This window comes from Cherax quadricarinatus, chromosome 1 (genome assembly GCF_038502225.1).
Source record: "Cherax quadricarinatus isolate ZL_2023a chromosome 1, ASM3850222v1, whole genome shotgun sequence".
NCBI lineage: Eukaryota > Metazoa > Arthropoda > Malacostraca > Decapoda > Parastacidae > Cherax > Cherax quadricarinatus.
Genome location: NC_091292.1, coordinates 24,262,664 through 24,275,836, shown reverse-complemented (window position 1 = coordinate 24,275,836; position 13,173 = coordinate 24,262,664). Strand labels below are relative to the sequence as shown.

Below are 13,173 nucleotides of genomic sequence, written 5' to 3'. Positions count from 1 at the left end.
AGGACTTGCTACCTAAAGTCCTTATGGAAGGGGATTCCCCTTCCAAACAATAATAAACCTCCATCCTCTCCCCTCCTCCTGTCTCATCACTAAGTCTTCAATAAAGGTGTCATTTTATGAATTATTAATGTATGTATTTATTCTGCATGTCTCACTGTTTTCTGTGTAGGAAAATGTATATTTCATGTGAAAAAATTATTTTTTTTAATACTTTTGGGTGTCTGGAATGGATTAATTGGATTTCCATTATTTCTTATGGGGAAAATTAATTCGGATAACGATAAAATCGGTTACGGACAAGCTCTCTGGAACAGATTAATATCGTTAACCGAAGGTCCACTATAATAATAATTTATATAATAATAAGGATTAATAATAATAATAATCGCTCTGGAATGCTTTAACCCTTTGAGGGTCGACAGGCCCTCTCCGAAACTCGTTCTCAGGGTCGGCCAAATTTCAAAAAAAAAAAAATTATTTTTTCTTATGAAAAAATAGAGTTTTTTTTTCTAAACATTATAGGATAAACAAAAAAAATTTACCATCAATACTTACGGAGATATGGATGCATGAAGTTTGCAGAAAATGAGCCGCGTATGGCAACAGCGGCGACTGCCGCTCACCCGGTAAACTTTGATTTACTTGTATTTGAAGGTTTGTTGTTTTTTTCACTATTTTATTTTTTCACATAACTTATGTGGCCTATGAGACCAAAGTAAGGTGCAATGTACATATATACACTCGTTGTATACAACACAATAAGCACACAAACATAATTATCAATATATTGTTTACAAAACTTGTTTACAAAAACAAACAATACAAAACATTGTTTATTATTATTGTTCTATAATACCAATATACAGTCACTGAACATATTCCTATTAGTTCTGCAGCTTGTGGAACTCTGAAACATGGTGTCATACACAATGGTGTTTTATCTTTCTCCCTCATTCTATCTCTTTCAATCTGTCTCTCTCTATCTGTCTGTCTGTCTACCTCTGTCTCACAGGTACACATAAATACAAGTATACATAGTATAAATTACCTAGGATAACCCAAGAAATCCAGACAAAGTGCTATACTCTGCTTGAAGATGTGAGTAAAAGTGATGACACAGTCTTGTGGCTCTCTGAGACAGAGAGCTAGACGGATAGACAGATAGACAGGGAGCTTGACAGACAGACAAATAGACAGACAGAAATGTTAGTGTACCAGTACCAGTGTACTAGTGTTCCACCCTCCTCCTCCTCTTCTTCCTCTTCCTCCTCTTCCCCCTACTCTTCCTCCTCTTCCCCCTACTCTTCCTCATACTCTTCCTCTTCCTCTTCCTCCTACTCTTCCTCTTCCTCCTCCTCCTCTTCTTCCTCTTCCTCCTACTCTTCCTCCTCCTCTTCTTCCTCTTCCTCCTCTTCCCCCTAATCTTCCTCCTACTATTCCTCTTCCTCCTCCTCTTCCTCTTATTCCTCTTCCTCCTACTCTTCCTCTTCCTCCTCCTCCTCTTCCTCCTCCTCCTCTTCTTCCTCTTCCCCCTACTCTTCCTCCTTCTCCTTCTTCTCCTCGTCCAAAGTGTAAATTACAAGGAGTCGGCAGCTGTCAAAGTGACATACTGGCTCATTACTCTTTCCCCCTCCGGCCTGTCAAAACAATGGGGTCAGATGCTGCTTCCCCTCCTCCATTCTATCTAATTATCTTTCTCCCTCATTCTATCTGTCTGTCTATCTCTGTCTCACAGGTACACATAAATACAAGTATACATAGTATAAATTACCTAGGATAACCCAAGAAACCCAGACAAAGTGCTATACTCTGCTTGAAGATGTGAGTAAAAGTGATGACTCAGTCTTGTGGCTCTCTGAGACAGAGAGCTAGATGGATAGACAGGGAGCTTGACAGACAGGCAAATAGACAGACAGAAATGTTAGTATACCAGCAAAAACAAAGGGAGGGCGATGTTCATCTCATCTTTTGGCATCAGCTCTACCCTCATTTACCCTCATCAAACGTCAGCACTTATCAGATGTTATCTCCCCTTATCTTGTTACTGTCATGGGTGAACATTTATTATTACATATTATTATTATTACCTATTATTATTATTATATATTATTATTATTAAGTATTATTATTATTATGTATTATTATTATTATGTATTATTATTATTATGTATTATTATTATGTATTATTGTTATCATTACGTATTCTTCTTCTTCCTCCTCCTCCTCTTCCTCCTCCTCCTCTTCTTCCTCCTCTTCTTCTTCCTCCTCCTCCTCCTCCTCCTCTTGCCTCCTCCTCCTCTTGCCTCCTCCTCCTCTTGCCTCCTCCTCCTCTGCCTCCTCCTCCTCCTCCATTCTTGGAACAAGTTTGAAGAGCTTGTAGTTCATAATCACTATCATTATCATCACCAATGCTCACATCTGAGTCTGGGATTTTGGAAAATAGGAGTTTCCTCTTTGATTCTGGTACAACTGAACGACGGCCCAGCACCAGAGGTGGAAGGCTGTGGGTTGTCTGGGTTTTCCTCACTATTACCCATATTATGGTCATTAGTTTCGGTCAAAACCTCACCAGAACCTTGAAACTCATCTTCACTGTCACTTCCATCTGTATTAGAACTGTCACTGGGGAACAAAAGTGTCCCAATTCGCCGAGGAGTGAGGAACTTCTTACCGCAGGGCACGGTGGAAATTGTGTACTATGATGGCATTCCCACAATGCACCACTGGGTCCCAGATTTTTTTCCTACTGCGCACACCCACCACACAGACCCATTCTCTCACATCTAGGCTTATCAGCCTTTTCCTGCGAGATTTGAGGCCGCTAGAATTTATGCGTACTAGTACGTCAAAAACCCCTACGCGTAAGACGTACTAGTACGACCAAAACCCTCAAAGGGTTAAATATCAGCTACCAAACCTATATGAAACATGTATGACATTTAACGCACTCCAGAGTGATTATTATATTTTATTATTATATATGAAGCGCATCTGAAGCTTGCTCACAACTCGGATTTTGACCCGCAACTCAAAGCAAAAAATCGATCGAGCGACGGCTCGTAACTCAGAAAACTAGCAAGTTGGGGCATTCGTAAGTCAAGGTACCAGTGTACTGTAATATGTACTGCAAAATTATAATGTTCAAATTTCATTGTTTTAAATACTCAACTGTAACAGTTCATATTACAAATTTCTTAAATTGTTCTATTGTAATACTGTAAATTTTATAAAATAATTCAAGCCTGCAATTATTCTCTACTAAACCTCTCTATAAGACTTATTAAAGCCATACATCATTACCTATTAATACTCAGTTCTCTTGTACTCACTGTAACTCATTTAATGGCCATTTAATGTTATAGCCTTATTAATCTTAAGTTAATTTTAAGTTTGCCTGAAATGCTGTGCATACAAGGGGCTTTTGACATGTGCACTCGACTATTATATTCCTTTGTACAACCATGTATCATGTCAAAATATATTTATTATTATTATATGGGAAGACAGCTAAAAATATTTAACTGAATATAAAGATTAATGATACACACAGAGAAAGATGAGACAAGGGAAAAATTCATAAGCATACACTTTGATAGCAACCTAAAATGCAACCCTTGCGTCCAACATATATCTAAGAAAATCTTCAGAACTGTAGAATTTCTTTCAAAATGATACTATTATGCACCACAAACAACATTACTCACTCTGAACTACTTTCTAATCTGTCCCAACTTCACCTACGGTATCTCTGTATGGGAATCTATAACAGTAAATCACCTAAAACCCATTATTTCTCAACAAATATTGAGACTTAGAATAATTGCTCATTCAGGTTCCAGACAACATGCCCCTACTATTCAAAAGCCTAAATTTACTCAACACACAAAACATTCACACTTTCTGCTGCATGTACATATATATACAGTTCAATTCTTCCTGGAGAGCTGCAACAAAACAAGAGACAAAGCACAATAAATAACTATGTCGCTGATATACTTGTTTCTCTCAACCCATTTAGAAACTCCACGCAAATAAAAGACTTTAAAATAAGGAATTTCCTACCAGATGATGCAAAAAAGTAAGCTTTGCTTCAAAAACATTGTTAGAAAAGGACCTCCTAAATCTAATCTTTTTATTTTTGCAAAGATTATTTATGTGCAATTTATCAATGGCAATCTGTTTTTTTGGAGATAAATTAACTTTCAAACTCATGCATCTAGTGTCACCACTATATTCCAACACTGGTTAAAAACAAAATTTCCATCCAATTCTGCATTAAATATTACAAATGTTATACAAAGATGTTATATAAAATGTTAAAATACTCTTTATTCAATTACACACTGTCTAGTAATATTAAGCAAGTTGAAGACTACCTGAATTGCTCTTCATAACCAGGAGCTTTCCACTCAAAACATGCCACCAATTCTTACAACAACTATGTACAGTACTATACTTTCTGGAAATAAATACTAATTTTAATATGTAATTTAATTTGTATATGGGCTTTGATTTCAGAAGTGGAGACACTTAACAACATAACTTCTTGTTTTGAAGCCACTATCTCAACTCCCTCTTAAATTCATGGGAAGCCTTCTCTTCCTGCCTCTAAACACCCAGCTGTTGATTTGTGAGACACCATCAAAGACACTGGGACTTCTACTATTTCTTTCCACTTACCTTCTCAAATGTTTTTCCCCCTTTCTTACCTTGTCACTATCTGCACCTCCTGTACTTTCATCTCTCTCTCTCTCTTTTCTTCCTCATCACCTGGATGTCTTGATGCATCCTGTGCTTTGCTGTCACCTTCTGATGTCTTGAATTTCCATGCTTCTTCTGTTTACATTTACTTAAACTTTTCACATCAATCATATAGAGGAATATAAAGAAAATACAGGGATAATTGAAGAGCACTCTATTTGCTGATTAACCTTATATTGTCTGTAAATGTTGGTCTCTAAGAAACTAAACATTATCATACAATTCATCTTCCAGTCTTTATCTATGCTCTCTTAAATTTTGTTTCCCAGTGACTCACACAATGGAAGTTTGCGTTGTGTGTACACCGATATTCTGCTTAATAGATTTTATGTTCAGATGTCACTACACTATACGGCAGCCTATATAATGTTCCTTCATACCTCTCTCCTCATTGCTCTTTGTTTTAAGAGATCTGCAGATCTTAAGCCTCATCATTACCTGAACCACTCCTGCTGTTATGGAATTTCAGTTGCAATCATTTCCTCTAGGGCTTATCTCATTGCAACTTTGAGAATTTTGCCACCCATTTGCCTTGAAATGTCTTAAGAATGAGGGCTTTGACTTTATACTCATTTCAGTACTTAGGGCTCCATTTGCCTATTTCCCAATGCTCTGGACTTTGGCTTAACAATCGAAAATTATCTTTATGATTGTGATCACTTGCCCATTGTTATCACCTCTCAGTCCTATGCCCATCCATCTTGCCACTTCAGGTGGCAATTAGTGTATACAGTCTGAAGGGAAGCATACATGCAAGTCTGCTCTTCCTTTCCCTACTAATACTTCCTATTTTCATGAGTTTTTTAAGTCAAGTGATTCTTAGGCTGGAGGGGAAAGGGTATCACATGGCTGGCTATAATAAGTTATAAATGTTTCAGAAAGTCAAGGAAATCTAAAATGAATAAAACTTTTATTATTCATCTTGATTTAGCAGGAAAGAATTTCCCTTCTTTCTTGTCATTTTTGAGTTGTAATGCCAATACCATTTTAAAATTCATGTATTATGGTGCTAGTATTATGATTCAGTTCCTGTGTGACATGGGTTCAGTTTCCGTCTGCACACTGGGCTGAGTTGCTGAATTCTCGTGTCCCACACAATTGCATTCCTCATCACTTTCTAAATGATATTTACACAGAATGATCTCAATGTGCCATGAGATATCATCAGAGAAACATGGTGTCTCTGAGGTATATACTGCACATGACTCAAGCACAAATACTCCAAAACCGGTGTAACTATTTTGCTCAACAATCATTTCTTTGTGTGTGAAATATCTGTACATTTACATTATTTTCCTATTAATAGATATCATTGTTAATTATTATTATTGTGCATCCCCTTTCTTTACATATAACTATAATTCTGTCATTTTTCAGTGCTAAACTGGTGTGTTATCATCAGTTTGTGTTTAATATAGATGCATGTGTACATTTAAATAAATGTACATTGAGGGAAAACCCTGAAGGGGGTTCAAGGGGATTCTGAGGATTGTTCAAGGAGGTAATGGAGTGAAAAATATTGACAAACCACTGTTTTAGTCAGACATCTTGGGAAAATATTTTCACAAATGCCTAAAATAAACCAATAAATGTTCACTTTTTTTTAAATTAATACAAATAAACTGGTGTTAAAAACTGGTTAACCCTTAAACGGTCCAAACGTATATATACGGTCACCTGCGCAGCGCCCCGAATATTTTGAGAAAAAAAATTTTTTTTATAGGGAAAAAGTGCATGTGGTACCCAGGAATCTCCAATTTTTTTCATATGGCACACACTGAGTACGCACACCCATTCTCTCATGTCTAGGCAACTCAGGCCTATCGTGCCAATGTTGAATGAATGACAAATGAAATGTACATATACGTTTGGGGTCCTACACGAGAGAATATATATATACGTTTGGACCGCTTAAGGGTTAAATGTAATGTCATATACACTCAAACCTGGGTATTTTTGGTGCCAACTTTTTTCTTTCAATACTTATGTGCCATTATAGTCAAGGGAAAGTGATGTGGTGATGCCACTTGCTTGACCTGGGTATGAATTCTCATGACACCTCATGTTGCATGTAAGTTTGGAGGATGTGGAAGAGCTGGTGGAGGACCACAATGAAGAGCTAACCACTGAGGAGCTGCAAGAGCTTCAGCAGGAACAGCAACAGATCGCAGCTCAGAATCTTGCTGCAGAGGAGGAGGAAGAGAGATGGAAGAAGGTGCCTTCTTCAGAAATTAAGGAGATTTTTGAAATGTGGGGTAGGATGGAAAGATTTATGGAGAAACATCACCCTGAGAAGGATGTTGCAAGCCATATCGGCAACTTGTACAGTGATAGAGTCTTGGCCTGTTTTAGGGAAGTTTTAAAGAGACGCCAGAAACAGAGCTCTCTGGACACTTTTTTGTGAGACAGGACTCAAGTGACTCTCAAGCTGGTCCTAGTGGCATTAAGAAACAGAGAAGAGAAGTAACCCCAGAAAAGGACTTGGTACCTGAGGTGTTGATGGAAGGGGATTTCCCTTCCGAACAGTAACTAATCCAATCTCTCTCCTCCTCCAGTCTTCCATACACTAAGAAGAATTGCCAATAAAGGTAAGTGTTATGCTGTTAATGTTTCATTAATCATGTCCCATTGTATTGTTTATGTACTACATCTATATTTCATGTAAAAAATTTTTTTGTTTTAATACTTCTGGGTGTCAGGAACGGATTAATTGTATTTACATTATTTCTTATGTGGAAAATTTATTAAAAAATCGTCTATTTCGATAATCGTCGCACTTCCAGGAACAGATTAACAACGATAAACGAGGGACCACTGTACTCAGAATGGATACATGCAAGTATATGAACTCATATTAATCCCTTAACTGTCCAAACATAGATGTAGATCAATGCTTTATTTTTCCTGCCTTCAAATTTGGCACGAGAGGCCTGAGCAGCCTTCTTCAGAAATTAAGGAGATTTTTGAAATGTGGGGTAGGATGGAAAGATTTATGGAGAAACATCACCCTGAGAAGGATGTTGCAAGCCATATCGGCAACTTGTACAGTGACAGTTTAAGGGTTAAAATAGAGGCAGTACAGCAGCAAGGAGCTGCTGGCACCAGCTAACAGTAGAGTAGATAAGTTAAGGATACACAGGTGAGGTGCACTGCTGCTCTATAGCTCATTACTCCATTTACATACAGCCTAAAGATACATCCTGTACAGATAATAAATACACATAGATAACGTGGATATATAATTCAGTAGTTTTCCTTGTACAACAGCAGCAGAAAAAATTCTAAATCCTAATTTTATTTACTGTATTGTACTGTATACTACATTATTATGCTTTGAAGACTGAAAAAATCTTTGTGTATGATTCTGTGAAGCACAATGACAATAATAATTACTAAAAATGATAATGATGATAATATTTCCTCAAGAACACACATTAGTTGCAACAGAAGGTTAATACTGTATACAGAAAAAAAAAAAGCTATGTACAGTATACATTTTGGATACATTAAATCAGGCTGTTGCAATATTTACAGAGCACTTTGACTATGTAGGTCACTCAACGCTCAAACCAATGAAAAAATGATACACGGTATAACACCCAATAAAAATGATAAAAACTAACAAATCATTAAAGCTACAGACATGAAGAAAATGCACAGCACAAATAAATACTATCATACAAAATTAAAGTAATCAGCACCAATTTAAAATAACATCTAATTATTAATGTCGAGATTTCTGTAAAAGTTTCCCAAGAATCCAAAAGGCACCCTGATAATTATAAAACCATGATGAAGGCAGAGGGGCCCAAGCCATAGATCTACACCTTGTCCACAGGGTCCAAGAATTTAAAAAAAAAAAAAAAAAAAATTCTTATGAAATGGTAGAGAATCTTTTTCTGAAGGTAATAAAACAAAAAGTACAAAATTTGATAGAAAACTGACGAAATTACACTATCGCGAATTTGACTGTCAGAGATATTTATGCATCAGTGATTCTGCCCACTTTGACCCCCATTTTAGGCCAATTACAGTATTCCAATCAACCAAATTCTTAGCTATTTTGCTAGTATCACTTCTATTTTATCGACTGAGCACAAGAAACTGCCCAGTCAACTATTTCAATTACCCAATAAAGTGATCAGAAATTGGTAATTTGGCCAATTTCACACAAAGTTCAAAAATATTCCAATTTCAAAATAGAGTCCAGAATAAACAATGCAGGCATTCCTGGCACTAAAATAACATTTCCTCTGCTTATCAGTTACATTTCCAGGCTTTACAGATGAATCCCATTTTAATTTTTTATTTACATAAAGAATTTTTATTCACACCAAAAAATAGAAGTTTTACTGTTATGCAATATTGTAATAATTGTATAAATAATATCAGTGCATTCGTGAATATATATTAGATCCACCAGTTGACCTGTATTGGACGCGGGATGTGATTTGTTTACTCTTAACCCATTCAGGGTCCAGAGGCCAAATTTCTAAGTGTGCACCAGTGTCCAAGAATTTTCAGAAATATTGTAATTTTGTTATTTTTTCTTATGAAATGGTAGAGAATCTTTTACTGAAGGTAATAAAACAAAAAGTACGAAATTTGATGGAAAATTGACGAAATTATGCTCTCGCGAATTTTGATGTGTCAGTGATATTTACGCACTGGCGATTTTGCCGACTTTGACTCCCAAATTATTAGCTATTTCACTAGTATTACTTCTATTCTATCAACTGAGCACAAGAAATTGCCAACTCAACTCTTTTAACTACAGAATAAAGTGATTGAAAATTGATAATTTGACCAATTTAGTGCAAAGTTCCAAATATTCCAAATTCAAAATAGGGTCCAGAATAAACACTGCAGGCATTCCTGGCACTAAACTAACTTTACCTCTGTTCATCAGTTACGTTTTCAGGCTTTACAAATGAATTAATTCCATTTTGATTTTTAAATTCACATAATGAATTTTTATTCAAACCAAAAAATAGAAGATTTACTGTCATGCAATATTGTAATAATTGCATAAATAATATCAGCACATTTGTGAAAGTATATCAGACCCACCAACAGGCGTGTATTAGACATGTGAGGTCATTTGTTTACTCTTGAACATTGGCAAAAATTTAACATTTTTGCTATTTTGAGCTCAGTTTCAAACCATTTTTGGTACTAAAACCAATCTTCCATTCTATCAAATAAGACCAAGAAATTGCAAATACAACTGTAAAAAACATATGAAAAAACACTGTGAAGTTGTTGTTTTAATGGAAAATTACAGTCTCAGTTTTCTTTCTCTCATTATGCACTGTGTGCTGCAGGATTTGTTTTATGTGGTGCACACATACCACATAGATGTATTCTCTCATATCTAGGCCCAAATTTACCGCTCACAGCTTATCAGAGTGAGCTGAGCGCATGGCGTAGATCTACGGTTTGGACCCTCAACGTAAATCGGAAGATCTACTGCACAGACCCTGAAAGGGTTAAACATATGGCAAAAATCGAACATTTCTGCTACTTTGACCTCAATTTCAAGCTATTTTCAGTATTAAAACCAAAAATCATCTCTATTTCTGTAATATATCTTCCATTCTATCAAATGAGACCAAGAAACCACAAATACAACTATAAAAACCATATGAAAATACGTGTACACTGCAAACTCGGTGTTTTAATCCAAAAAAGTAGCAGTTTTTTTCATAATGCGCTGCGTTCAGCAAGATTTGTATTATGTGGTGCACACTTAGCACATAGATCCATTCTCTCATATCTTGGCCCAAATTTATTGCTTGGACCCTATGGACAAGGCATAGATATATGGCTTGGACCCTCGAGGGATTAAAATGAGTTCCACAGTAAGTGGCAGTACATCACAAGCTACACTGAGAGAGGGCAGGAGCACCTGTGAACAGGTAGCTATGGATGGGATTTGTCCCCCCTTCCCTATGCTAAATCAAGAGAGATCACCTCAAAGCAATGAAGAGGGAGGAGGAGGAGGAGGAGGGCTAAATGCCCACACCTTGCAGAACCCTGTATAACTTGCTCCTAGTTTGTAGAGCCCACCACTTCCCAAGGACATACCTATGAGTGTCCCATAAAGTCACTGTGATGCAAAAATTTATTATAATGTGATCTCATTACAACTGCCTTTGCTTCAGTATCTGCTGAAGCAAAGGCTGCTGTACCTAGTTCGTTGCCTGGGACACAAACGTGGCCCGGGCACAAACTCCACAAACTTGTGATGTGCATGGAGATGACCTAACTGCTCCTGGATCTTCTGAACCACAAGCACTGGGTGGCCCAAAAAGAAAACACATTCACCACCACTCATTCAACAGTGGTCCTATCAAAAGTGTGCAGATATCACAATTCAAATGATCCTCCAAACTGCAACATCCCCACCCTTCTTTTAAAGTGCAGGCACTGTATTTTCTACCTTCAAGACCTGAGTCTAAATAACTGGTAACACTGAATCATTTCATAAATTTTACCTTGTTCACACTCAACATATCAAGAAATAAAAACCACTCATTATCAATTCGCTCCTATCTAACATGCTCACATAAGCCTGCTGGATGCTCAAGTCTCTTGCTCACTGTTAACCCTTAAACTGTCCAAACATAGATCTACGTTTTTTTAACATTTGAAAGTACGTAAAAAACGTAGATCTTTTTTTTTTTTTACATTTGAAAACATGTAAAAAAACTTTGATGTACTTTTTTTTTGTTATATTTGAAAATATGTAAAAAAAAAGTAGATCTACTTTTGGAGCATTACGCATATGAACGTAGATCTGCTTGGACAGTTTAAGGGTTAATGGCCACATTCAGGGCAGAAGAAATATCAGAGCTGAAACAGATATAGAAATCATTTACAGCCTATATAGAACCAATAAAGCATTTAAATTACAAGATATGGGAAGAAGTGGGGGGAAAAAAAAAAAAAGAGTGTTGTGGGAACAAGGGAACACTGTATCAATGTCTGTGTCCTCAGATTATTCATCATCTTTTAAGAAGGTATTGGAAACACTGCTGGGACAAGTGTAGAAGTTTTCAAGAGGAAACTGGACAAATATCCTCAAATATCCCCTGGTCACAGACCGGGCCGCGGGGGCGTTGACCCCCGGAACTCTCTCCAGGTAAACTCCAAGTAAATGCCAGATCAACCAGGCTGTGATGGATATGTGGGTCAGCAGGCCAACTGCAGCAACAGCTTGGTTGACCAGACAAGCACCAGACAAACCTGGTCCATGGCCAGGTTCTGGGAGTACAAAAAGTCTTGGAACTCATCAAAGATATATCAAAGGTAGCATTCAAAACTTGGTTTATCCCCTCTCTCCAACCATTCTCCTATTCTCTACTATCCTCTCTAAATGCCCAAGACACGTAACTCCCTCCTCAGTCCTCTGAATTATACCTACAGTAACCACACGCCATCTTCTAATTTCTACACTCTAAATTCTCTTTATTAACCCTTTGACTGTTTTGGCCGTATATACAGGTCTCCCTCAACATTCGCGAGGGTTAGGGGATCAAGAGCCTCGCGAATGTTGAAAAATCGCGAATGTTTGGTGCCCCAATATATTGTTGGGAAATGTAATACAATACTGCTTCCTTAACTTGTTGAACCATGAACAATCATAAAATACATAAAAATGTCGTAAATTGTACTAAATACATACATGTTATGGTTTAACCCTTTGAGGGTCCGTCCCGTAGATCTATGGCATTATGTTCAGGGTCCAAACCGTAGATCTACGTCATGAGCTCAGCTCACTCTGATAAACTGTGAGTGGTACATTTGGGCCTAGATATGAGAGAATACATCTATGTGGTATGTGTGCACCACATAAAACAGATCCTGCAGCACGCTGTGTATAATGAGAGAAAAAAACTGAAATCATGATTTTTCGATTAAAACAGCGACTTTGCAGTTTTTTTGTATGTTTTTTATAGTTCTATTTGCGATTTCTTGGTCTCATTTGATAGAATGGAAGACATATTACAGAAATAGAGATGATTTTGATTGGTTTTCGCACTGGAAATGGCTTGAAACTGAGCTCAAAGTAGCAGAAATGTTAAATTTTTGCCGATATTCAAGAGTAAACAAACGACCTCACATGTCTAATACTCGCCAGCTGGTGGGTCTAATATACATTCACAAATATGGTGATGATATTTATACAATTATTACGGTATTGCATAACAGTAAATCTTCTATTTTTTGGTGTGAATAAAAATTCATTATGTGAATAAAAAATAAAAATGGAATTTATTTGTAAAGCCTCAAAACATAACTAATGAACAGAGGAAATGTTAGTTTAGTTCCAGGAATACCTACATTGTTTATTCTGGACCCTATTTTGAAATTGGAATATTTTGAACTTTGTGTTAAATTGGCCAAATT

At 36.8% G+C, this 13,173-nt stretch overlaps 1 protein-coding gene across 15 annotated transcripts in view; it reads right to left on the bottom strand.

Annotated features, from left to right (window-relative positions):
* The window catches only part of LOC138855215 (uncharacterized), a 247,815-nt gene that overhangs the window by 97,932 nt on the left and 136,710 nt on the right, over positions 1–13,173 (bottom strand). The window contains exon 4 of one of the 15 annotated variants that reach the window (XM_070103398.1): positions 4,270–6,944. The exons of the other annotated variants lie outside the window; for them this stretch is intronic. Coding sequence (XP_069959499.1) covers positions 6,822–6,944 — 123 coding nt within the window. The 3' untranslated portion in view covers positions 4,270–6,821. Of the gene's footprint in view, positions 1–4,269; positions 6,945–13,173 lie in introns of those variants that run through there. 15 annotated transcript variants of the gene reach the window in all.